The 27,500-nt window shown below is 34.1% G+C and overlaps 1 protein-coding gene across 3 annotated transcripts in view; it reads right to left on the bottom strand.

The window, feature by feature from the left end:
- The window catches only part of LOC106057712 (condensin complex subunit 1-like), a 28,214-nt gene extending 1,936 nt beyond the window's left edge, over positions 1–26,278 (bottom strand). The window contains exons 1-31 of one of the 3 annotated variants that reach the window (XM_056008965.1): positions 26,099–26,278; positions 23,817–24,015; positions 23,350–23,408; positions 23,064–23,233; positions 22,705–22,850; positions 21,731–21,852; positions 21,210–21,333; positions 20,472–20,619; positions 19,863–19,982; positions 19,643–19,717; positions 18,930–19,064; positions 15,596–15,801; positions 14,881–15,003; positions 14,151–14,236; positions 13,993–14,072; positions 11,913–12,166; positions 11,659–11,743; positions 10,994–11,115; positions 10,769–10,904; positions 9,552–9,636; positions 9,248–9,436; positions 7,851–8,044; positions 6,546–6,642; positions 6,327–6,450; positions 4,223–4,378; positions 3,955–4,132; positions 3,356–3,447; positions 2,063–2,143; positions 1,006–1,189; positions 488–620; positions 94–231 (exon numbers count right to left, since the gene is read on the bottom strand). In XM_056008965.1, the coding sequence (XP_055864940.1) occupies positions 94–231; positions 488–620; positions 1,006–1,189; positions 2,063–2,143; positions 3,356–3,447; positions 3,955–4,132; positions 4,223–4,378; positions 6,327–6,450; positions 6,546–6,642; positions 7,851–8,044; positions 9,248–9,436; positions 9,552–9,636; positions 10,769–10,904; positions 10,994–11,115; positions 11,659–11,743; positions 11,913–12,166; positions 13,993–14,072; positions 14,151–14,236; positions 14,881–15,003; positions 15,596–15,801; positions 18,930–19,064; positions 19,643–19,717; positions 19,863–19,982; positions 20,472–20,619; positions 21,210–21,333; positions 21,731–21,852; positions 22,705–22,850; positions 23,064–23,233; positions 23,350–23,408; positions 23,817–23,998 (4,024 nt within the window). In that variant the 5' untranslated portion in view covers positions 23,999–24,015; positions 26,099–26,278. Of the gene's footprint in view, positions 1–93; positions 232–487; positions 621–1,005; positions 1,190–2,062; positions 2,144–3,355; positions 3,448–3,954; positions 4,133–4,222; positions 4,379–6,326; positions 6,451–6,545; positions 6,643–7,850; positions 8,045–9,247; positions 9,437–9,551; positions 9,637–10,768; positions 10,905–10,993; positions 11,116–11,658; positions 11,744–11,912; positions 12,167–13,992; positions 14,073–14,150; positions 14,237–14,880; positions 15,004–15,595; positions 15,802–18,929; positions 19,065–19,642; positions 19,718–19,862; positions 19,983–20,471; positions 20,620–21,209; positions 21,334–21,730; positions 21,853–22,704; positions 22,851–23,063; positions 23,234–23,349; positions 23,409–23,816; positions 24,016–25,946 lie in introns of all 3 variants that reach the window. The other 2 variants (XM_056008966.1, XM_056008964.1) reach the window with 2 other exon arrangements.
- Between the last annotated feature and the right edge of the window lie 1,222 nt (positions 26,279–27,500).

Below are 27,500 nucleotides of genomic sequence, written 5' to 3' on the forward strand. Positions count from 1 at the left end.
CACCAGAGAATATCAAAATGTGTATTAGTCTACTGTTCATATGGCTCATTTTGTGACCTATTTCTTAATATGTTAAAGACTACTAGTTCTTACCTTCAGTTCCAATATCAAAGAATTCATCATCGTCCGATTCAATTGTGTATTTGCTCCTTCTGGCTCTTACACTTCTTCTGGGTCTCTGTACGTTATCTCCGTCATCTTCCTCATTCTCTTTGTTCGACTTGGCACCAGCTGAAAGTGGACAAAAAAATGTTTACAAAAGAGAAGACAAAAATAATTAGGCTTTACATGGCTGCCTGGTCGTGCGGTTTGTGCGCTGGACTGTTGTTCGGATTTATCGATGGTCGAGGGTTCAAATCCTGCCCGCTCCCATCCCCCGTCGTCCTGCGGGAGGTTTGGACTAGGAAGTAAACTATCTTCAACTCTGAAGGAACATCCGAAACATGTAAAACATTTTACAAACATAGTATTTGACAAGAAACTCCACCTTTGGATTTAGTCTTGGTTTTTTTCTCCTTGACACAAACAGAAGGTTTGAGTCTGTCTGAAGTCTCCTCTGTACCATCAAGTCCTTTGGTATGAGCCATTTTAATTTTGTTTTCAAACTCCTCAAGATTGGTCTGAAATGGATAGACAAAGAGAACTCAATACTAAATGTTGATGAATGAAACACAAGTCTCAAACACCTTTAAATTAAGAAACCATATCTCAAAAAAAGCTAAAAAATGAATAATGATTTACACACTTGACTTTGAAATTCAAAATTCAGCAAATTCTCTTAATTCAACACAGCAAGTGCTCATAATTCAAGTTTTGGAAAATGCGAAGTGATAAAATATTTAACTCTTTCTCTCCTAACTGACGATACCAACGTTGATTCTGCCAGAATGTGGTAAATAATTACAGAGAAAAAGAGTTAAATGTTCAAGAAAGGAACGAATGTGTGAAAATGAAAATGGGAAGCAGGTGCTTTAATGTCATGCACAGACAGTGAATTTCTCTTACCTTGGCCTCAGTTTTAATTAACTGTTTGGACTTGTTGAGTATGTGAGAGAAATGATTGTACACAACTGGATCCACCAGTTTGTCTGAGTAACAACTGAAATTTTCAATCAATTTGGCCAAACCCTTGTCTTTATAGTTCAGTTGAGACAAACAAAATGATAGATCTTGAACCTGGCGGTCAGTTCTGGAACAAATATAACAAGGCAATAGTTCTGATCAGTTCTCAACAAAAAAAAAGAAGTTTTAATGAGGTTTTTTATAGTGATGAATCATTGGGAGCAATGGGCTACAATGTACTTAAAAAATTATAACTTCCCATTTACAAATCATGAACAATACAAATAACAAGAAGAGTATCTAGTGGGAACCACATTTTTAAAATTCAATTAATTTACTATAATTCAATTTTTTGTGCCTAGTCAGCTGCCAACAGATGAAGAGCTGTTTTAGTTGATTTTTCTTTATTAGTCACTGAGACTTACAATGTAATTATTACAACTCACGCTACCGTTTTTACCCCAAAACTTATGCATCATTCCTTCACCTTCTCCTATCCCTTAGTCTGTTGGATCGTTGGGGCACCACAAAATATTTGTTGACCATTTTTCTCCATCTTTTGCCTTGGATAGAACCGCTTTCAATGGCAAGGCCCGTCCATTCTTTTATGTTGTCTTCCCATTGCTTTCTCTGTCTGCCTCTTCTTTTTCCTAGTACTGTTCCCTGAAGGAAGGTCTATGCGAGCCCCGAAGACCTTGTAACATGGTCATAGAGTTTTACATAGCGTTTTTTTTTTTTTTTTACTATAGTTAGCAGGTCATCGTAGGGTCCGATCTCTAGAGTAACAAAGTTTCTAATCTCTGTTTGTGATGCAGTCTTTAGATGCATCATTGTTGACTCTAATTACAAGATATCTACCAGGTTTGGTGAAATGTAATAAAATGTTAAGAAGTCTGGGGTGCCATGGATACACGAGGAGGACAAAGCATTAGTAACAATCAGAATCACTAGCCTATATATTTGGATTAACTCTATATGCACATGTGACACAATGGCTTACCTTGTTCCTCGAAACCTGTGACATAATTTCTCCACTAAACTTTCACATTGTTTATTTTTGTCAATTACGGAGAAAATATATCTGCAAAATAAGTAAGACATATTTCTGTTTTATATTTTTTAATGCAAATATTTTTTAAGCATAATTGTTTAAAATATCTTATAAATAATATAACAAACGAATATTCACATTTGACTAGAGTAACACCTTTAGTAAAATTACTAAATTTAGAAAGCCTTCAGAAGGCTCAAAAGTAAAGTAGCAATCATACATAAAACACTGAACCATAATCTTCAAATACAAAAACAAAATTTAATAAAATACTCTGAAAGACACAAAGATAAAGGCACATTCCTCGTCCCATATGCTAGGACAAATTTGTACAAATACTCCTTCTTCCTTAGTGCTATTAGAGCATGGAATGGGTTGCCTGAGCTAGCCAGGAAAACCAGTGACTTGGCAGAATTTAAGTCATTGATTAATATGCATGACTAAATGCATGACGCGTAGGACGTAATCATCTTCTTTTTTGAAGTAACGTCTGTATTATATAAGATAAGATAATTGCAGATGTTTAAAGAAAAAGATAATTTTGTCGTGGGCATATCCATGTGTCCGTCTAATCATGAATGTAAGATTAATTAATATGCATGACTAGATTGACATGTAGATCGTAATTTCTCTGAAAGAATGTCTGTGATTTATATGTTAATTAGAAACTTAAATTCCACTAAATCACTAGTTTTCCTGGCTAATTTAGACAACCCATTCCATTCTCTCTTTAATGGCACTAGGGAGAAACAGTCAATAAAAGAATTTGTTCCATCATTAGGAATAAGAAATATGCTTTTATTTTTGTGTCACGCCAAGTATTTTATTAGGTTGTGAATTCATATTTCTAAATGATGATTCATTGTTTTATGTCTTATTGCTACTTTACTTTATATTCTTCTGTCTGGGAGTGTCTCTTTTTACTAATGAAGCTACTCTAGTCAAATGTGAATATTATATTATTATTATATTATTATCAACCTTTTGTGCAAAAATAAAGCTTCAAATATATTTATTTTTAACAATTAGCGGTAGTCAAATCAGTTTAATCAGAGCACCAGTTAATCTTATTTGGACCAAATCATTATGAACTGAAAGAAATCCTATTATTCAGTCAATTTGCTTAATAGGACCATTAGATTATTAGGACCAAAATGATTGTGCCCAAATGTGGTCTGAATAAACTTCGGACATTGACATGGTAAATAAAAGACGTGTAATCTGGGGGCCACAAAGACTTACTTAATGATGGCCTGGAAGTGATCCTGTGATACACCAATGTCAGGGTCAGAAAGCCTAGAGATGATGTCTGGCATGTTGTACATAGAATTACTCTGAAAAAACATTTTAGAAAAGATTTATGTCTAACAGATACAAAATTTGACATGCTAACATAACACATTATCGTGTGAACTTAATATTTGATCTGATAGCATAACTTTTAACTGTAAACTTAGTCTTTGACCTAACTTATCATTTCATTAGTTAAAAGTAAAAGTTAAGTTCCCCTTTGAGACCTTGTGGTCTATAGGGCAGATGATGTAAAGATCATCTGTTACTGTGGCCTACGGTTAACGAGGGTGTCATGTGGCCAGCACTACAACCAACCGTCTTTACTTTTCCCCAACTAATGTCAGGTACCCATTAGAGCTGGGTGGACTCAGAGGTGCCCAAAGATCACAAGATTAAAAATCCCAGTCATCACCAGGATTTGAACCCCCGGTACGGATGCCAATCGCTTTACCGCTCAGCCACCGCGCCTCATATTTCATTAGTTGGATTACCTAAAATGTTACTGCTACTGAACTTGTTGAAGAGTAAAAGTTCTTGACTGAACAAACCTTTTTAGCCAGTTCATGAAAAAACAATTTAGCCTGACCAGAGATGGAAACGTCTGGATCGACAATACAAACTGCTAGTTCAGAGATCTGCCCTTTGACCTTGACCATATCATTCAGTATCAGATGAGTCAGGACATTTAGCGTGGTTTTTCTAACATCCGATGAATTGTCACGTAGTCTACAACAAGACATTTAAAACAGTCATTAATAATGACAGTCTGAAATTTATATTCTCATAAGCTCCACTCTACATAAAACAGAAACTCACCTTGCATACAGATGAGGAGTCCAAGGTTCTATCAAATTAGGAAATCGAACACTCAGGTCAGATAAAGCTATAATTAGATTGGATCGAATGATTGACGAGGACGACTTCTCCAGTAGAGTGAACAACAGTTGTAGGTGCTGATCACAGCATTTTTCACTAAACAAACAGAAGGACATAAAGATGAAGTTGAATACATCTGTTGTATGTGCTGTTTACATTTTTCACAAGACAAACCCAATAAGAGATTAGTGATCATCAATCATCTATTTTTGCTTATTGCAATATTTTATAAAATTGCTTTTGCTTAGCACATCGCTCATGCTTAAGCAAGCATCTAGGGTATCCGGGTGAAGGTTTCCATACTGTCTTTAGGGCTCAGTCAGGATTTGAATTCAAGCCCCTTTGAAAGGAAGCTGAGTGGTTCATAGTGCTCAGATTCTACTAGACTAGAATAAACACAAAATGATTACTTACTTAAGTTCTATCTGCCATTCTCAGCAGTTTACACGTTAACATAAAGATAGTACAAATTAGTAACAGTTGTGAATGCCCATTACAACATTTCACAGCTTTGGCAACTGCCTCCTTTTTTTTATTGCAATCAGAGCAATATTAATTTTAATTTTTTTTTTAAATTAGATTTTTTTTTAAATTAGATTTAAGCTTTAACTAATATAAATTAATAACCTAACTATAAATTTAAAAACAAAATGGAATGTTACAACATTTCACAGCTTAGGCAACTGCCTCTTTTTTATTGCAATCATAGCAATATTAATTTTTTAAATCTTTTTTTTTAAATTAGATATAAGCTTTAAATAATATAAATTAATAATTAATTAATAACTATAAATTTAAAAAAAAATGGAATCTTCAAAAGTTTAACCATGTTAAAAACTCTACTATATAATGAATTAAATCATAATCTGAGCAAGTTGTATATATAACAAGATGAAAAGCTACAGTCCAAGTAGCAGATTTGTGAAGACTGTCTACTAAGTGTTCACAAAATAAGTGCAGTGTTGTTGTTTGCTAGGAGTGACTAGAAAGGAGGTAAAGAGTTCACCAATGAGGGAGGGAAGAGGGGGGGGGGGTAAAAAGAAGCTAATGTGAAAAAAAAAAGGAGTGATTAGAAAGGAGGTAAAGAGTTAATCAAGTTTACAGTAAGAGGAATCTAGAAAGGAAAGATGAAACTGTGGAACAAAATGAGGGAGGGAGGGAGGGGGGGGGGGGGTAAAAAGAAGCTAATCTGAAAAGATGATTTAAGCTTACAAGCTACAGATAATATTTTTTAATGAGAGAGAATGATGAATTAAAGATGAAAGAAATACCAGGGTATGAGAATCAGACCTTTGACTTGATAACAATACTAAGCAGAAACTCAAAGATGAATGTAACAGCATGTAGACATTGATATTCCCAAAGAAGGAATCTCTTTAACCTCTTGACTTATTCCTGTGAACCCCCAGGGCTGCAACCACACCTCTCCAGCTTTCTTCATCTGTTTACATTTCAATCCAGTATCCTCATCTTCACTGATGACAGACCTCCTCCAGGTTTGCTTGGGCCTGCCCACTTTTCTTTTTCCATACAGATTCCAATTAAGTGCCTGCCTTGCAACATTGGTTTTTCACAAGGTGTGTCCTATCCAGATCCCCAGTTCCTTTTTAATATCTTGGGTTGTATGTTTTTGCTTGGTTCTCTCCCACAAGTTGACAGTAGATGTCCTTTCAGGCCACCTGATTCTCAATATCCAGCAAAGACATCTTTTCATGGTAGTGTCAGCTAATTCTGTATTAACCAGCCAGAGGTCAAGCAGCAACATATCCAGAATCCAGCCATATGCCAACACAATCGCGTCACCAACAAACTTCAAGAGCACAAATACAAGTAGACAAATGTATGCTTCCAGCAGTACAACAAAACAACAGAAATACACTTGAACATAAAGGCAATGTTGATGCTTCAGGTAAGTGCATGTGTATGAGTGTAAACAAATGTGGGTGAAATAAAACAAAAATCCCCAAAACAAAGCACATTGCCAAAATCTCATTCTTCCCATTTTTTTTTTAAAGACTATTGTTTAAAAAGAAAAAACTCTTACTTGATCAAACAAAATTTAGCTAGAGCCAAACTGGCTACTTTCTGGAGTAGAGGATCAGGAAATCTAGCACTGTTATTGCAAACTTCTACAATAATGGGGACAAACTGAGCCAATAGACTGTTTTCTGTAACATAGATAAAATATAAAAATGTGTTGCTCTCTGTAACACTACTAAACACTATTATTATAATGAGAGGACAAATAATGCCTGTCTCTTACCAATTAGAAGGTCAGATAGACAAAATTTAATAAATTCAGCTTCCGTATCATCAGCTGATGCCCCAGCCAAAGCCATATCTTCTTCTAGCTCTGATGCCTGTGAGAAGAAAAGTGTCCAAAATATTTTTTAAAGTTCTCTTGTGTAATACATCTTTCATGCTATAAACATGCTAAGTATGCCTTGGCCCAATATCTTATGTGGGCATATGAGGGGAGGGGGGTATCTGGGAGAAAGTTTCCATGCTGACACTCACCAATCACAATTCAGCTTTTGTCGGGTTTCAAATGCAAGCCCCTTTGGTAGCTGGCTTAGCCAAACTTTCCATAAGATGTGTTCCTAGCCTTGTCCATGTAAAAGCCATCCATTTCATTTACATAGATCATAAGCAGTTTATTTTTATAACATAAACATTGTACTAAATATTGGATTTTTTTGTAAGCAACAGAAAAGCTAATGGACAATCCAATATGCCAATGTTTTGCTGGAAATATGAAGATTTCAGATAGCAATGACTAGATCCAGCGGATTTCTTCTCTTGCCAGATTTTATAAATTTATAAAAAATAAAACACTGAAACACTATTCCTAAATTGAAACATAAAAATTTTAACTCAAGTGCAATTGTATTTCTGAATATCCATAGTCAATACAATATAATGAAAGTGAATAAAAAAAAAACAGTATAAAAATCTCAGTATCATAAAGAAGTGTGCTAACTCTAAAGGTGTTGTATTCTAGCATCTTGGTTGCCATGGTCAATATGGCATTTTCCCAGTTGGAGAGTTTTGCCATTGCTGCAGAAGCCTTTCCAAAATGTCTAAATTTAGATTGCTGGCAGTAATTGCTCCCAAGTAGGCAAATTGCACCTCTGTAATGATGTGATTCCCAATACTTATCTTGGGTATTTCTGCGAAATCTGCCAGAATTTAAGACTTCTAAAAGCAAGAGAATACCAGTAAATGACATAAAACCTAAAACCTTCACAATAATAAAATGTCACAGGCCATGACTCTTGTGCTTGCCAAAGTGGCTTACTAAAGGCAGTTACAGACATGCCTACCTAAAAAAGTATAAATGTGTAACAGTTATGATACAAATGTGTATTTTGGGACTTGGATATGAAATACTGGCAAGATCAATTATTCACAGCACAAGAGAAGTCTATATTCAATGCAAATGAAAACTACTTTTACAGATTTCACTTTGATCCACGTCACATTTGGTCACTCTTACAGCCATGCCAAAATAAAGATTGTTATAAACCTTCTTACGGTGCATACAAACTTTCTCCTCATATGTACAAACCTTGCTAATATCAGTGCCTTTGGATTTTCTGCGACCCTTTTTGTTTTCCTCATTAAGAGCCTGCCTCCGTTTCATCTCAGTCAGAACATCGACTTCCATAAACACCATTTGTCTGAAAGCTACTTCCCCAGCAGCAAACAGCACTCTAGCCATTACACAGGAGACTAAACTGGATTTGGCTGAATTATCAAGTCCTAGTCAGAAGATACCAGAATTGAGTAATTAAACATTAAACTGACAATATGTCAGGATAGCAAGATTCTTCTATAAACTTATCTCCCTAATCTTATGAATAGTGTCAACAAAGGCAAATACTTGAACACACACACAAATTGATGATTTTCCAGTTAATATTTTTTCACTATGATTGTCCTTTGAAGTTAGAAGTTGAAAACCACTGAATCAAAATGATTTCAAAACATTTTAAATGTGGAAGCAAAAATATTTTAGTTTTAAAATACTTTTAGTTAAAAATATAGTCCATTTTGTGAAGATTATCGCACGTCATAACATAAAATTGAAGGAGTCTAGAAAGCCACATTGGACTCTTGTGGAAAGTCCCCCAGGCTAAGATACCAAGCTGTGGCGTCCGTGTGGAAACAGTCATTAAGGGTGAAAGGCCAATAAGGTAGCAAATCAAGACTCCTACTAGGGTGCCTAAGAACATTGTTTCATTAACTAGTTGGTAATTGAAAGAGAGTCCCAGCAACCATGTCACGATTCACATGCTGTTCCAAAAGGGGTCACTTTTCACAAACGACAAAGACCAGCATCGTAAGTATGGATGGCTGCCTGGTCGTGCGGTTTGCGCGCTGGACTGTCGTTCGGATTTATCGACGGTCGAGGGTTCAAACCCTGCCCGCTCCCATCCCCCGTCGTCCTGCGGGAGGTTTGGACTAGGAAGTAAACTATCTTCAACTCTGAAGGAACATCCGAAACATTTAAAACATTATAAACATTATGGTATACTGAAGGAAACGTGGTGTAACTCGACCTTCAACCTCATATCCTGCCTGAGCATCATTGGAAATAGAAAAGTTATAGACATCTGATTGGACCTTTTATGCTGGCCTAAAGTTTCAAGTTCAAAAACAGATGTTCATTTCCAATTGCTTTAACTTTCTATTAGCTTAATATCTGGTATATCAAGAAGTACATAGAAGTCTATTTATAAAGCGCTGGTTATGAGTGTGTATGTGTTTTTCATGTGAGAATGTCGTTCGTATGTGCATCTATATTGTTATTGTTCAGTAGTTACGCTGAGGTTGTCAATTGTAGTCAAACCGAATTTCCATTTGATTGGATCAATAAAAGTTATATTATCTTATCTAGTTCACTCTATAATATTAGTGAAATTGATATAAAATGTATCTAGTACGGATTTTGTTTGCACTGACCTTCACCATCACCTTCTCCTGCAGCCTGCTGAAGCGCCATCTCATCAGAACAAGTTTGCTTCATGACACTAAACAGCTGCTTAAGAAGATCGGCAGCCACTTTGGCTGGCATATCACACAGTTTATAGATCACTTCCAGGGCCAGCTCACATAAGGGGATCCAGCCATTTCTTGTTGCATCTGTCACACCTAAGAGAGAAACATACATATATGAATATACATTGAGGACAGGTTGAAATATAATTCAGTTTAGAAATGTATTACCTCGCTAATCAAAAGAATCCCTTATAACTATTTTGTTTACCTTTCAATAGGATGCTCTGGAGCCTGGTAAAGATGTTATGATCTATTCCTAGTCTATATGACTGAGATTGTAGTTTTCCTTTTTCCTAAAGTCAAACAAGAATATTAGGAACGAGAAAAAAAAATCTGACTTCAATTCAAAGAGTTCTTTGTTGTTTATTTTTGTCAAAAGTGAAGTTAGTTGTGTTTTTGTTAGGTTGAAATACCCAAATGAAATTTTACACTTAAACAATATTTTATTAGAAAACTTTATGTTTTTTTTTCTCTACATAATAGAGATCCAACATTGTCCAGTTTAGATTATTAAAGAAGAGCTATTTTGGAAAATTTCTTTTATTTGGGGGAAGGTCTTCAAAATCTTTACATTTATAGGGCTCACAAGTTTTTTCTTCAAAGACTAAGGTAAATAAAAACTCGGTTTTGCAGAATCCAAGGATAGATTTGGATTATAATTAGTACACATCCAAAGCCCTTCTTTGTCATTACTTCAACCACTTTAGAATTTTTTCTTTGAGTCTTTAACAAAATTTGTACATTAGCATACGAAGTACAACTGCTAGAAAATAATCTCTTTATTTTATTTCAAGTAAACATTCAATATACCATAATGAGAGCACTTAATTTGATCGCTGGGGTGCCTAAGAATATTGTTTCATTGCACTGCTTACAAATTACAGAACTTAATCAAAAGAGAAGATATTTATGTATTATGTATACCATTTGAAAAAAAATTCAATTGACACTATAGCAATGTCTTCGATTCCAAAGATTAAGGATGAGTGCAGTGTTTCACATGACTACAATTGACACTATAGAAAAAAAAAAAACAAAAAAAAACAGCCAGTCACTATAAGTACTATAGCAGTTTCTAATTAACCATTGAACCACTTCAATTAATTACTGTACGGAAAAAATATATTTTAAATATGAATGTAAACATTTTATAGGAAACATATTAAGTCATGAGATATGACAAACCTTGGATGCTTTGGGTACACACTTTATTGGAAACATATTAAGTCATGAGATATGACAAACCTTGGATGCTTTGGGTACACACTTTATTGGAAACATATTAAGTCATGAGATATGACAAACCATGGACGCTTTGGGTACACACTTTATAGGAAACATATTAAGTCATGAGATATGACAAACCATGGACGCTTTGGGTACACACTTTATAGGAAACATATTAAGTCATGAGATATGACAAACCTTGGATGCTTTGGGTACACACTTAAGCAATGCTTTACAAGTGCCTTGAGCCAACAAATAATCCTTTTCACCATTCGGGCCGAGACCTTCTCCAACAAGAACTTCAAGATTGCTGCTGACAATGTCTGGTTCAGCTCTGAAATAAATAAACTTACATTGCTATAGGCAAATAATGTGTTTGGACAACAGTTTTAGTTTCTATAGCACATCAATGGATATACCTACCCAGCACACATTGCAAGTAAGTTGATGGCCCAGAGAGCATCCTGAGCACCTTTAGTAAACCTGTTCCACAAAACTCTGATAACATCTTTATCTATATGACCTTGCCCAACCAGTTCAGCAATCTGAAATGACAAACATTTTGTTCTGATAGAGATCTACAGCTTCAAGCTTTGATTCCGTTTGTTCCAAATCAACTCTTGTCCACAAAACTAGTCCTCAGTCAGCCTTTTCCCACTACTTTTAACTTTTCAAAAATACTTAGTTTTACTTGTATGAAATTAGATGATGTCAAATACAGTGAATAAATGCATTGTTTGGGATTGATACTTTATTAATGATATTACAAAATGAAAATGTAAATAACTTTTTAAAAAATTGAAGACAAAAAAAAAATATATTAACTACTTTTAATAAACAAAGTTGGGTTTTTTTTTAGATTTTAAGGTAAAAAATAATTTCAATACAAATTAAAAAGTAACTTAATGATAGAAAACAAACTTAATGAAATACCTCAGTTGACACCCATTTTAAATGTTTAAAGCAGGAGCCAAATATTTGTCAGACTAAAGTATACTGCAGAATAACCGATTTAAAAATTTCTAATTGTCACATAGATAAAAAAAAGACATTTATATTGAATGGATTAAATTTTTTTTTTTACTTACTAGAGCTTCAAAAGACATCAAGTCACCAAGTGTCATGCCCACAAAAAAAGATGACAAATTGTCTACAACCGATGAAGCAAATTTCCTGAAACATAGCATACATAGGATAAAATTTGTTTAGATGATTTTAGTTTGTATCTATTAGTTTAACTAAATTAACATCTTTCTGATTACAATGTTTTCTATCTACTGGTTTAACAAAATTAAAATCTTTCTAATTACAAAGTTGTATTCTTGAGAGAAAAAAAAATTACTTTTTGTTTGTCTCAGTGGAACTCAAATACAAGGTTGTAAAAGCCTGCACTACAGCTTCCCGAATTGATGCTTCCTTAGACCAAATGAGTTTCATCATATGACGAATACCAGTATGGGCAGCCGAGACACCTAGCTGTACAGCTGTAACAAAGAACTGAATAGCCTCAATGACATCAGTGCTATTTTTAGAGCACAAAAGCTTACAGATGACTGGAATGCATTGCTGGACTTGAGCAGAGAATGTCATTGTTATCTGTTGGGAACAAGATATAACTATTTAGTCTCAAGCAAGCTGTTTGCACCAGAAATGCTTTAATTTGTTTACTGTCTTTCTATCAGGTTGAATCAACAATGTTTCTTGCTGTTTAAGTAGTTTTTAATGTCGTAAAATCGATTACAAATATAAGACAAAATACAAATATTTAAAAAAAATACAAAAACACAAAAGAGCAACATATTAAAATTACAGCATTGTAAAATTCTAGCACAGAAACTTTCAGGTACTAACAAACTTATAAGTGTGTGACACTTCTGAAGACTGGAGAACATTCTATAGCCTTTTATTTTTTCATCATTCATTTAAGGCAAATGCATACAGTTTTTGTTTTGTTATCTCCAAAGTGTCATGGGTAAAACCTCCCATCGAAGGCCCCTAGTTTTTCAGGTCAACTATTTGGCAACTGTCTATCCACGTATGATGACGTACTGACACCGTGTCATGGAGTCAATGTTACTTAACACACTGACAAATACAACAAGAATACTTCCGCTCTATTAAAGCTCTTACTACACAAACCTTTATACTCAAGTGAGAAGAAGAAACAATGCCACAGGACTTTAAAATAGCCTCTATTGTCCTCTTACACCAATGCAAAAGAAACTATATAACCAGTGTCAATCTTTGAGGCAAATCTATTATTTCTGGGAAAATTCTTATATGTTCTTTTAATGTACGCCAAGTCTAGTGCATCCTACTGCATTCTGTCCAGTAACTGACAAGTTTTTCCAGAGGAACAAAACTTATGGTTTAACAACCTTTTGTATACTAATATGCCTCTAAGACATGGACAATATACAGAATAAATCACTTCCACATAACCTGCCTCAGGGAAATAATAAACATTTGTAAGTGTAGGAAAAGATGCCAAACTCTCATAATTACTCTTCCACAGAGCTGGCTGATCTTCATACTATCCTTATACAGAGGATGATGGACAGGTCACATCCCACAAGAAACACAATGCACTATCCAAAGAGGCATTTTCAGATAAAGAAAGAGATCAGTGTGGACAAAAAAAAGCACTACTGAGACATTCACTCTCAAAGTGTGCTTTAGTGTATTCAACATTCACAAAGCACTACTAAGACATTCACTCTCAAAGTGTGCTTTAGTGTATTCAGCATTCACAAAGCACTACTAAGACATTCACTCTCAAAGTGTGCTTTAGTGTATTCAACATTCACAAAGCACTACTAAGACATTCACTCTCAAAGTGTGCTTTAGTGTATTCAACATTCACAAAGCACTACTAAGACATTCACTCTCAAAGTGTGCTTTAGTGTATTCAACATTCACAAAGCACTACTAAGACATTCACTCTCAAAGTGTGCTTTAGTGTATTCAACATTCACAAAGCACTACTAAGACATTCACTCTCAAAGTGTGCCTTAGTGTATTCAACATTAACAAAGCCACTTAGACAACTGCAGTAAGTGACCCGAGAATCACAAAAGACAAACCAGGCAGAACTAAAGAGCTCAAAGAGAAAAAAGTATTTATCCCAAGCTCCAACTATAATATACCCAGGTTTTAGCTAGAAATTGAGTCTCAAATAGGCCTCCCCAGCCACTAGATCATAAATACTGTATTCTGTGATTAAGCTTGTAATCAATCTGCATTTTAATAAAGTTTAAAAGTTTATTACTAAATTTTGCTTTTAAAAAAAAAAGGTCTAGTTTAATTAAAAAAGATCTTTGATGAGCTAACACAATGTGTGGAGAGATTCAGTACAACTATATAATCCACTTATAACAGTAGAGATTTCATACCGTGAAATAAGAACATATATTTGTATTTACCTGGAGATACTGGACCAAAGTTTTTTGTTTGGCCACTGTTTGGTCTTCTGTATCTTGAACTTGCACTGGACACTTCACAGCTGAAGAAAAGTAAACACAATTAATAAGCTATGAGGTAATTAAACGAAGAAAATGCACATACCAAACAAAATACTTACAAAAATAAATTTCTTTTACAGCTGATAGTAATTTGTTTGTATCTGGACCAGTGGTATCCATCTCTTCTTCATCTAAACTGGATTTTCTATGAAGATATTTATAATATTACATTACACTTTTTGTTTATATTTATTACTGCTTATAAAATGCTACATAACAATATGTAATCAAATCCCACAAAAAATACAAAAGCAGTTTAGCTAATATAAAAAAAAAATAGTTTATTATGGTACAGAATATCACAAAGGGAACATTAAATTTTTGTTTAGACGTGATCCATTTGAATGCACTTAGTCTCCAGACATCAACTAACATCCTCCATTGTTAAATATTTATAAAGCATGTCATTGCTTCTAACAAGTCAACTAGAAAACATTATTGAAAGTTGGTTTTTTTTAAACCGCCCTCTTATTAGCATAAAATCTAAACATGTATACAATATGAAACAAGTTCTTTCATTGGACTAGGAAAGATGCACTCCAAGACATTCAGAGGTTGCAAACATTTTAGTAAAGGATGAATTTTTGCAGAAATGGTGGCCAAGTATGGATACAAGGATAACTAAATCTGCCTCGTTCTAATGGAAAACTTGGAGGAAGTAGCGATTTTTGTTTTTTCTAATGACCTTCATCAGCTGAATTGATGTAAAAATAAATAAACTTCATGTCTCCAGCCCAATTGAAGGTCAAGGTTCTGAGAGGCAGGGCTATCATATTTGTGTACACTGACCTGATTTCAGTTTGTGGTGTAAATATTGAGAGAGTTGGGAAACTATCCAGCGCTGCTGATGCCAACATCAATGCGTCCATCCATTCCTTATGATCAATGTGTTGGACAATGGTGGACAGAACACTGAAACATAAAAAGATATTTCATTTACTTTTAGGAAACCCAAGTGATGTGAAAGAAAACTGACATCTAAGCCTAAACCACTAGTGGAAAATTAAGTCGTTCTAGTTAATAGACAATGAAGTGTTAGACCATTCTAGTTAGGAAGTAGAAGAGAGTTACTCAAGCTTAGAAACACTCAGGACGTTAGCAAGTCCAATAAAGAAGCAGTAGAAGAGAGCCTACTCTAGTAAGAAAAAAATAGAAGCCATGCTATCTAGGAAGCAGCAAAGAGTAAAGCCTCTTTAGTTAGAAAGTAGCAAACTTGAAATGGAAAAAGCTTATCACTAATGTCTGAAAAACTAAGAGATTGGCCAGCTTTTCAGATAAGAACTCAGAGAAAGTAGCACAGAGCTACTCATAGAAAAAATATAGAAGAAAGATTGACAGTGACTAAATTTCAGATGAGACAAATACACGGGTTACAGCGTCAGGCTCATCTACAATATGCCTTTATCTTAAAACTCAAATATAATGTAATTAAATTGGTGCAAAGTTTTAAAAATGGACAGAGAAAGATTAAATATGACTTCACAATATTTTCTAGCAGGATTACCTGTCTGATGAGTCTCCATCAGAAATCAAATTAGAAATATCTTTGTCATTATTGATAAATTCATCTATGTGTAAAGCTAATTCATCCTTGATTTGTTTCCATTCTTGACTAACTGTTTCATTCTCTGTAGAGACATTTTCTGGAGCCATCTGATCCAGTAGTAACTTTTCTTTTTCATAATTCACTTTCAGATCCTCAGCAGTTAGCTACAAAAACACAATAGCTTTCAAAGCTTTCAACTAACCAATTTGCTTGCTTAATGATGATAAGTTATAACATTAACAAAATAAATAACAATCAGTCATCAGAAAAAAAAAGTTTCTTAAAATACAGATTTCATTGTTTCAAATATGTTCATAGGTGCATCAGTAACTGGTCTTCCTAATTTTTTTTGTTTTTAAAATTACCTACCAAAACCATTTCTAATATAAGATCTAAAAGCAGGGTTTCTGAAGTCAATATGAAATTCCAGGAGTTTTCCAGGAGAAATTATAAAATTCCAGGACAAAAAAATTGGAGCAAAAAAAATATAACAATAGCCAAAGTTGGCGTAATTTAGGGTGTCATTGCCAGAGAAGTGTAATGGATATAAACACTACACTACCTATAAAATGCTTCCAATGGCAAGTGTCTTAAATAGACTCTGACAACCAGTTCAACTCCTGACCTTCACGTGTGGCTCAGGCATTGAGTCCGGCAGAACTGTTTTCATTAACAGGAGAAGGGGAAAAGGCCAGGAGTCAACCCAGAGGAAAAATCAGGAGCCAGCGACCTTTAGGCATTTAGAATTTATTTCTACCCAAGCTGGCCCATCCTCTGATTTAATGGTGCCAACTAACTTTTTTTTTTAAATGCTTTTTTTTTTCTTTTTCGATCTGAGAAATTTTAGGGCAATCAAGGAGATATTTTAAAATTCCAGGAGCTTTCCAGGACATCCTGGAGTTTCAGGAGGCCGCAGAGAAACCCTGTAAAAGCAGTTGAGGCTTTCTATCTAGAGTTTTCAGTAAAAAAAAAGTCTGTTTAGAAAGATAATAGTTCAATACTGCTTTCATTAGCATTAAACTTTTTTTTTCCAATTAAAATTAATAGTATCCTTTCTCAATACTCTTCTGTAAGAATTTATGACTATCAGCCCATCACACTTTTTCTTAGCGAATAGCCATTTTATTGACATCAATATGTCACTATAAAGATACACTTAAGTCAAAGCGAGGAGGGGTGTGAGGAGGTGAGAGAGAGGGACAGAGAGATAGGGGAAGTGCCCATCTCTTATTCCTGGCCACTGGGTAAAATCCTTATATTTGATCAACTGAGTGCAAGCTTGACTTTTATTGGACACTGTACAAATGAAGCGGAAAGGTCATTTTTTGTAACTTAGCAAGCATTTGAGAATTTCATTCTTTTCACTAGGTCTTCTTTAAAATGCATAATTCCACTACTTATCGCTATTCCCACTTGGTGTTATAAAGCATCATTAACTTTAGCAACACTTTTTTTACTGTTATTTGAAAACTTGGTTGTGGTACTAGAGAATTGACACAATAATTGAATGTCTGCCATGACTCTGAATGTGTTTCTTGTTTCTTCCCTGCCCACCATTCAAATGTTTCATGCTTTGTGGATCATCGACTAAGACTAAGACTAAGACTGCTTTATTGATCCTTACGGAAATTTGTTGTCATTACAAGGACTCGTTTCTCATATAAAGACAACACAACAGAAACATACACATAAATACAACAGACAACATGAAGAGTTCATTCAGCGACTACACACAGGTATCTTGGTGCATTTCATGTTCCCTGATCAATGAGTGGCGGTGATAGAGTCTGACCGAGTGAGGTACGAACGAGTTTTTGTACCGCTCCGTTCTTGTTTTGATTGACAGCAGTCGCCCACTTCGCGACGACCTGGCGTAGTTCTGATGGAGCGGGTGGCCGTTGTCTTCCAAGATTTTTTCGATTTTTCTTAGGCACGTTTGTTCAAAAAGATCCTTTAAATGTGGTAACGTTGTGAGTGTAATTTTTGATGCTTTTTTAATTATGTTTTCTAGACGTTGCAACAGTTTAGATGAGGCGTTGCCTTGCCAACAACTTATTCCGTATGTTAGCAGTTTTGTACAGTTGCGCATAAAATGTCTCAAGGATCTTCTTGTTTAATTTAAAACTGTTGAGTTTGTATAGAAAAAAGAGTCGCTGGGCTGTTTTCTTTGTCAGAGTTCCAAGGTGGTCTTCCCATGAAAGCTTGTTGTTGATGATAACGCCTAGATATTTATATGCCTTTACTTGTTCTATAGATGTAGTGTTATTTGCAGTTCACGTATAGTTTGTTTTTTCTTTCTAAAATCTATTATAAGTTCTTTAGTTTTTGTTACATTCAGTTCTAGAAAGTTGTCGGTGCACCAGTTTGTAAACTCTTCTATCGAGCTTCGATACTGAGTTTCGTCTCCTGAAATAAGACCGACTATGGCAGTATCATCAGCGAATTTAATGAGTTTAACTGAGTCATAGATGCTTCTTATGTCATTAGTGTAAAGAGTGTATAGCACAGGAGAAAGTACACAACCTTGTGGAGCACCCGTACATAGTACTCGAGTTGACGATTTGGTGTTGTTGACTTTAACATACTGGGGCCGTTGGGTCAAAAAGTTTAGAACCCATGCTTGTAAGTAAGGGCTTACATTTAAGTTACTCAGTTTGTTTATCATTAGATGTGGCTGTATGGTATTGAAAGCAGAGGAGAAATCTACGAAGAGGACTCGTGCGTAGGTTTTGGGTATATCGAGATGCTTATAAAGATGGTCCAAAAGCAATAGAATGGCATCCTCAGTTCCTCTAGCTGCTTTGTATGCAAATTGGTGAGGGTCTAGGCTGTTATTGACTTTTGCTACAAGTTGTTTAAGCATATATTTTTCAAAACATTTCATAACAATAGGTGTTAGTGCTACTGGGCGGAAATCATTTAAGCAATCTATTTTTGGTTTCTTAGGCACTGGTATGATTTCTGAAGTTTTCCAGATGTTTGGAATTACGCACGTTTGCAATGACTGGTTAAAGATATGACAGAAGAAGAGTTTACTCCCCTACAAGTACAAGGGGTGGTAAAAAATGTTGAGCCAAATCTTTTTTTACACTTGCTTGAAAACTCTAAAAGTTGTATTTTCCACTAAAACGACCATTTCAACTGAGACGAGACAGACATCAGTGGGAAGACAAGAGTGAAATTTTTGCTCTTAACTAAACTATTGAGCTAAGATTTGCTGCTTAGTCAAAACATTTTTGTTTGAAAGTTTTATTTTAATTTGCTTTTTTTTATAGTGTAAATAAGAACTTACCTTACAAGAAAATGAATTAGTTTTGAGTAAAGCAGTTACCAACTGTAGTGCATAGCGTCTCACAATAACGGAAACATCCTTCAACCGCCCTACGACAGCAGCCATCAGCAACTCTTGATGAGTTAGGGGCAGGCACTAGATAGAAAAACAAACAGCGGCAGCTGACAAGGTAAGTAAAAACTTCAAAGGTTTTAGTTTATTTGTTAGATGGTTTCAATTTCTATTTTCTGTTTAAACTTTCCATAGCTGCCAAACATGAGAACATGATCCTTGCATTATTTTCCAGTCACAAAAAAAAGGACATTCAATATTTAATAACTGTATTTATTTTATTGTCGTCAGTTTTTAATTAACTAAACAAACAAAAAATTAAATTAGCAGACATTAGAGAACAATAGCATAAAATTTCCAAGTACACAATTTAAAGAAAACCTATTTTCAAGTTCTTAAAACTTTGCTGTTGTTTACAAAAAGTGTTTTTTTTTTTTAAATTATTTCTTGAAAATTAAAATTTGTTTTAATTCATCTTTATTTAGTAAGTAATCATTGTTCATTATGCCCAAATCAAATCAATTAATATTAATTTTTAGTCTTTCTAGGGGAAACTTTTTAGATAAATACAACCTTAATGATTAAAATGTGAGCTGATTCAATTTCATTTCAATACAAGCTTTACACTGTTTTATTTAGTAGTAGCTGACATTACAACTAACCCCTTCTGATGTAATAGTCTGCCAAATCTGTAAAGTTTTACTTCGAACAAAAGCATTGACATCTGTGATATGATTCTAAAATACAAAAATAATGATATAGAAAAAATAAAACAAAAAACATTAAAGATATTTTCCAAACATAAATTATACAGCATAAAAAAAAAATACAAATCAACACTGCTAATCAGAAGAAATGTGTGGACCAATCAACCTGACCTACCTCCAGCTTGTCTAAGAAATGATCTCTAGTTATGCGTAGTTTATCATCCGTTTCTTTAGACAGATATCGAACAATGATTTCTCCCAGCATTCCAAGTACACCATTACGCAGAGTATATGGCTTAGGAAAAACAATACACAAGAATGGATTAGAGAAGAAACAACATGATTGCCTAGTTTTGCTTGGAAAATATATAACCCTAAAATACTTTTTATTTTATTTAAGCGGCACTCACATTCACAAACCAACAATTAGTGAAAGTTTGTTTATATTATAGCATCATCAAGAATACATTGGTCTTGATGAGGATCATCTAGACCAACATATATTGGCCAGGAAGCAGATCAACAATATTACATCAGCCATGAGAATCACATTAAATTGGTCATGAGGATTATTTATCATTATTTATTTACTTAGGAAATGAAGCATATAAAGAGAATTACATCGACCAAGGGGATCACTTATCAAGAACATTACATTGGCCATGAAGTTTGGTAAGAACAGCCACATTACACTGACTATAAAAATCATGATGAACATTACAATGACAAGAAGTCAACAACATAATCACATTATCCAAACAACATATGAAGGACACTAATTTACCTCTTTGTCTAAGAGATCAATAACAACCGGGACATAGGCGAGTACAATTGATGGTAGTCTCTCTGAAAGCTCTACCATAAAGCCAGCATAATTTTTTGCAGCAGTGGTGTCCTTGGCTGTCTCTTTATTGCTAGTGTTTCCAATTTCACTGTCAATCACCACAAAAAAAAAAAGACGTAATTAAGTCCAAGTTGTATCAACCTGGTTATTTAAAATAAAACGGATCTTTTCCTTTTACAGATATTTAGTTTAAAAAGTGCACTTATAATAACTTAATATTTAGGTATGAGGTTGAATATTTTTATTAAAGTAGTCCACAACATTATTTAAGTTGTTCATTCTTTTTTTTTTTAATGATTAGCCAAAAGTTTAGAAGAAACATTGGTGAGATGTTGCCATAACATAATAATAGAAGCAGGCTTTTAATGCCAGTACGAGAGTAAATGGAATAGAGAAACAACATTTATACTGCTTTTAGTGTGATGTTGTTGACCACATTTGCCTTTATTTTATTTCAATTTCTATCCTTGCAACATGTAAGCTGCAGAGAGCTATTAGAAATATATTTTGTTAGGCATTTGTTTGTTTATTTCTAACTCAAATTCTTACTTAAAAGTTGTTGTGAGAGAAAAATAGAGCATTGGAGCCAATTAGAATGGTAAAACTAAATAGAGATAGGCCTACTTTTGTAATTATTAAAATAAAGCAAAAAAAAAAAAAGTTATCATGTGTACTTACCGGAAAATATCAGCAATAGTTGATTTACACCTGTGTTCATTAACCATGATTTCTATGATCTGAGCCAATGGGGAGACAAGAAACTCAAAATGTTTCAACAGTTGGTCAAGTTTCAAACTCATACCTGCAGATGTAAAGATTAAGTAAACAATCCAGTGATAAAGAAGATCAATTGAACAATTCCTGCTAGAGATAATTTTACAAACTTGTTACGTGCAGATGAGACTCTTAATCAAACAACAAAAAGGCTCATTTATATAGTATATTATGAATACTTTAATCTTGATTCACCAAATAGTAATATGTTAATAATAACCTCGTTTGCATTACTCCATTTCTGATCCTCCTCCATCTTCCCCTTTCAACACGCATTCGCAGCATTCCGCATTCACACTATGCTGCTCACGAAACAAAACTATCACTAGCCAACACTACACCACTAGAATGTTTGACTTGCTTCTTCGACCCCCCCCCCCCTTGACCACTGGCGTACACCACAGTAACAGAAAGTTTTAACTTACTAAGTCCATGATTGTAGCGCTGAACAAGATGACCCAATATGTGAGCTATGGTGACGAGTGACTCTCTATTTTTAGTGGCAGATGGATTTTCAAGCAGCTTGCAAACACAGCTGCTTATCATGCTGAAAACAGAGAGTTTCTATTAGAGTTTAAACTCTGTAATATCACGAGCAACAGCTATATCACTGAGATCTTCAGTTAACTGCATGATTTTAGTTAACAATATTATCAGCATGACTGATATGTCAGATAACAAAACTACACTATTTAACCATCTGGTTAAAACCGTTTTCATTTCTTCGTAGTGGCAATATTTCTGTCAAAGACTTTGAGGATATAGATGTTGTTCCTTAATTATGTTTTTACTTTAGTGATAAAAAGTTGTTTAAAATACTGGTTTGTAGTCATTTGAGTCAATAATGGCACTCCAAGACAGCCAATCAAAATTGTATTTTTCATTTCAACATTTTCTCTAACAAAAACAACTTTCTGGTTCAATCAGAAGGATAAAATGAAAATCTTTCCTGAATCTCTTAGATAATGTTCAAAATTTCATTTCAAATTATAGAAAAAAAAAAAAAAAAGATTATCCCCAATGAGAGTATAAAGGCTGTAGTCCAGCAGTCTTTCAACAGTGTCACTTTCAAGATCCTCACTTTTTCCTTAACATTTTTTTTAATGAAAACCTTTAATGGATAACCTTTAGTTAGTCCATTAAGCCCAAGGTACTCAAAGAATAATACACTTTTATGAAAGTAAGAACTCATCCTTGCAATGTGATCTAAGAATATTGAATTATAAAACTAAGCTTGTTCTTGTCATTAAATTCAGAGTATTATTTCATTGCTGCAAATGTAAAAAATAGAAATAGAAGATTTGTTTTCAATTCATATCATTTGCATTAATTTTTGGTCTTCATGAAAAAAAAAGCTAAAATAACAAAAGTCAATCAGGATGGCCATGTAGGTCCTTACCTGACAAATTCCTCATCAACAACAGGAGGACTCCAAAGTTTCAACAGAGGCAGCTTGATAAAATCATTCAGTTGTTGTAATCCTTTCTCCTTTTCCTCATTCCAATCTGTCGAACAACTGTCTGATCTCTTCTTCCTGCCTTTGCCCTTAAATAAAATATGGCCTTAAAATAATCAAACTAACTGAATAATTACAGTCTAAATTTATGTTATACAGAGCTCAGACACATTGAACATTCACATAAATTAATCAGAGAAAAGTTACCAAAACATGAAGTGCAGTTACGGTTTCACATTACCTTAGCATTAGTTTAATATACACATTACTTAACACTGAATCTAGTCTGAGAAACATGTTACCTTAACACTAAGAGTAGTTAGCTTAGTGTCCATTGACTCAAACATCTCCATGTACTGACACAAGAGATAACAGTTCATCTTTAAACCATTTAAGTAATTCAAGCGTTCTTCTCTACTTAGATCTGACTCCTCGAGAATTGATGACAGATGGTTAGAGAATGTATAGCAACCTGCGTTAGGAAAGAATACAAAAATGTTAATGAGCTGGTCAAAGTTTTTTTTAGTCTATAATATGGTATTCAATTAAAGATATCAAAGCATTGAGCAAGTTATGATTTTGCCATACCTTCAAGCAAACCTGTCCATGAATTACTCTTGATGTCATCGCTTAAATCTTTATGCAAGCTGAAATATATATATTCAAATAACATCTTGAAATAAAAGAAATGCTATAAGAAAAAATGAGATTGAATGGGAATAAAAAAATAAAACAAACTACAGCAAAAGTTTCTGTGCATTTCATAATCTTAGAATTTTGAGATATATAGCATGCAGTTTTAAGTTTTTCAAAGTTTTTATAATTCTTTGTGATTCATTAAATTTAACTGTATTTTTATATATATGCTTAGGCAGTGGGGTTTTTTTTGTCTAAGCTTTGTATTAAATAATAAAATAAAGAACATATATTTCTGCACGCTTATGTTAAGAATGTGTATTATGTTAAAACTGAGTCCAATCTTTGTGCTATATTAAGGCTGTGTCTATAAAACTAATTAAAGTAATTTTAATGAGGTAATTGTGGTGATGTTTTACCAGAGGATACTAAAAAAAGTATCAAAATGTTCTGCTACAGCTCTTGGACTCTGACATGCTGCTTTATATGCTGAAAGTGCAGGTGCTATTTGTCTGGTTGTAAGCAAATCCTCCACCACATACTGCCTGGCATCTTTTCTGCTCAGCAAATCATCTTTTGATGATGGAATTTGAAATTCCATTTCTTTTTTTTAAGATTCTACAGAACAATATAAAATCTAAATTGCAGATTTTGAAATAATTATTTAAGATTTTTTAGACATTTTTTTCTTTCTCAAGCATAATAATTGTATTAAATGCATACAATTTTAAATTAGAAATGTATAAAATGAAAAAAATCCATTATATATATATGGCATGCAAGCCTTAGTATGTGTATCACTGATCTACTGGATTGAATTTAGATCTAGATCTATGTCGACTATGTCAAACTTTTGAAAATGTTCCCTTTACATTTTTTTTTATTTTGCCATGAAAATAAAAGTCAAGTATGAAAATGGGTTTACCCATTCAGCTGACATACATATTCATATCCAATATAAATTACTGTGAAAACGGGTTTACAAGTTTGTTAAAAAGTTTTGTTCTTTAATAGAGATAATTAGGTACTTTTTGTCTATTTTAAGGGCCCTCCGGTTGTGGGAGGGACATTTAACATACACCACCAGTGACTACGGTCTATGCCATGAAAGGCATGATCTAATTCTAAGGAACTTTTATGCCAAGTGCCTCAAGTGGCAAGTTTTAACAAGATTCATTATATCTAGAGTGGTCAAACGGTTTTGATTTTCATTTGGGACATACATACATACTACGCTTTACTTTCTGTAATAATAAATATAATATTAGATCTATTAGTAATTACTATAAGATAACATTACTACAGTGCTTTTTTTGTACAAAAAAATAGGTGCCGGTACTCTGTGAGGGATTGCCCAACTTTTAACTAGATCTATTAATAAATTAATAATAAATGTTAAAATATAAGAAAAGTAATAATTTTTTCCCCACATTGAAAAAGGTGCCGGTACACCAGCATACCATCACAAAAATAAAAAAGCACTGATTATAATCTGTCTTGTCACTGGAATAAAATGTTTGTAAAATGTTTTACATGTTTCGGATGTTCCTTCAGAGTTGAAGATAGTTTACTTCCTAGTCCAAACCTCCCGCAGGACGACGGGGGATGGCAGCGGGCAGGGTTTGAACCCTCGACCGTCGATAAATCCGAACGACAGTCCAGCGTGCTAACCGCACGACCAGGCAGCCATCTTAATACTATCTTAATCAAGTAGTTTACACTAGAGCTATCATCTATTTAGTCAACTAAAAAAACACTAGATCTAGAATAATCTAGATTTAGATCTTGATCTAGTTTCGTACTCTAGTCTCTATACTATAATAGTAGACTTTAAACTTTATCGTCTTCTTAATTAAGAGATCAGTCTAGATCTAGCTCTACTCTAGTAACTCTAGACTAGAGTCACTAGACTCTAGTATCTTAAGTCTTAAGACAGTGAAGTTAAGTACTGATGATCTAGAATTTATAATCTAGATTCTAGATCATTAATAATGATTATTGACATTGATGATTATCATCATAGAATTGAAGGATAGATCTCTAGGTAGGCTAGGTTTAAGCCATTTAAGGTGAAGTAGATATTGTCATTATTATAGCCGCAATTCAATAAATATACTAATATAAAGTCTAATATAACATAAGCATAGGGCTGATAGGGCCATAGGATCTATGGTTATTTACTAGGTCTCACTCTCTGTCAACTCAGTGGACTAACACACTCAGTTGACTCAGTCACAGTGTTACAACTTTTACGACATTTTTACGTGTATGCTTGTAGTTGTACTCAGTACTACTAGTACTGTACTCTGTAGGCACTGTAACTTTATTATTTAACTAATAACTAAAAAATTAAAATAACTTGTAAGTTAAGTCAAGTGTAAGTTAAGACTTAAGACTAAGAGTATTAAGTTTAAGTAAGGAGTAAGAGTAACTCAGTAAGTCTCAGTAAGAAGTTGAGGAAGAGTAAAAATAGTAAAGTCACACACAGTAAAGTAACAGAACTATAGAAGTGAAACTGAATTCTGAAAGTCAAGTCAAGTGTTACTTACTAACGTAGTGTTACTGTTAGTAGTGTTACTGTTATTACTCAATTACTATATTACTGTAGACCAGTGACTGAGACTGAGTGACCAGTGTGTAACTGAGTTAACTGTGTTACAACTTACTGAGACTGAGTCAGTCAGTGAGTAGTCTAACTTACTAGTTACTTAGTGACAGTTAGTCTAGACACTAAGACAGTCACAGTAGACTCTAAAACAGACTACTCTATTAAATTTATATAAAATAAGACTTAGATCTAGAAATAATCTAGATCTATTTAATTAAATAAAACACTCCCAGGAAAACAAGTTTAAAAGTTTGAAGTAAGCGCTTTAAAATTTGTTTTCCTTACCGCAGGAAGTGAAAACTATAAAAAGAAATAAAAACATGTATGTGTAAAAAGAAAAACCCAGATTTCTACTGTGACTGATACATCACACTGACAGACCTGTTCTAAACCTAGTATAATAAGCTCTTTTGCAGTCGGTATCAAAAAAAAAAAAAAAAAAAAGCGGAGTACTGTTGTTTTTTCCGCTGCTGCCCTACATGTTTATTGGTTATGTTGGATTGTATTTTGTATTGGTAAATGAATATGGTTGTCTAATAAGGCTTGTATTAGAGTCCGAAAAACAATGAGGAGTGCAGTATTTCACGTGACTAGGCAGCCTAAGCTGCGACCTACATATTTTTCCTGCCCAGCGTAACTGTCAGACTATAACTAAGAAGTCCCCTCTATACTATCCATATCAGCATTCGCAAGAACATCGCTATTAGAAGTGCGGTCTTGTCACCGCATGTCCACGATGGAGCGCAAACATCTTAAAATTGCCGAAAGCGCTCAAGACTCAAGAAGTCTTTAGTTGCTTTCAGTACCCATGTCTCAGATCCATATAAAAGAGTTGAAAGAACTGGTATACTGCTTGGTAGTGCACTGATTTTCGGTGGCAGCTAGAGCAATTTATTCCTCCACCATTTCGCTTTTAGGTATTCAAAGGTGCTTCTAAGCCTTCTTGCCTCATCCAGAGCCATACTATGCAGCATTAGGCATAAGCAAACTAAACTAAACTGAGATGGGTAGGATGATTAATTACCCAAAGGGGCTCTTACTTGACCAACTAACAAATGATGGACTTGATCGAAAAAAAACTGAGGTCAATAAAACAGCAAAGGTAGAAAAACGTAGTAAAAGAAAAAAGACACGGTTCAGCATATCGCTCCAGCTACTATATATCTCTATATCGTGTATCGTGCGCAGCAAAACATTCAGGGACATACTCCAGCGACAATATCGTTCTGTGAGTGCCTTTATTTTTTTTAGCAAGAGACGTTTTCAACTTCTCTTGAATGAAAGTGATGCGTCTTTAGATACCCTGCTTCCCAGATAAGTGGTCCACCACTTTGAGGGGTGTCCATTCAATCACGGTGCTTCTGAAACAACGATTTGTTTGTTTGTTTTTTAGACCATCACAAGTGGCAGCGTACGCAAATGTATAGGAATATTATATGAATTTACATAGATTCAAGATCTAGGTCTATTATATGATTTTCTCTTTACACTGTCA

This window comes from Biomphalaria glabrata, chromosome 13 (assembly GCF_947242115.1).
Source record: "Biomphalaria glabrata chromosome 13, xgBioGlab47.1, whole genome shotgun sequence".
In the NCBI taxonomy this organism is placed as follows: Eukaryota; Metazoa; Mollusca; class Gastropoda; family Planorbidae; genus Biomphalaria; species Biomphalaria glabrata.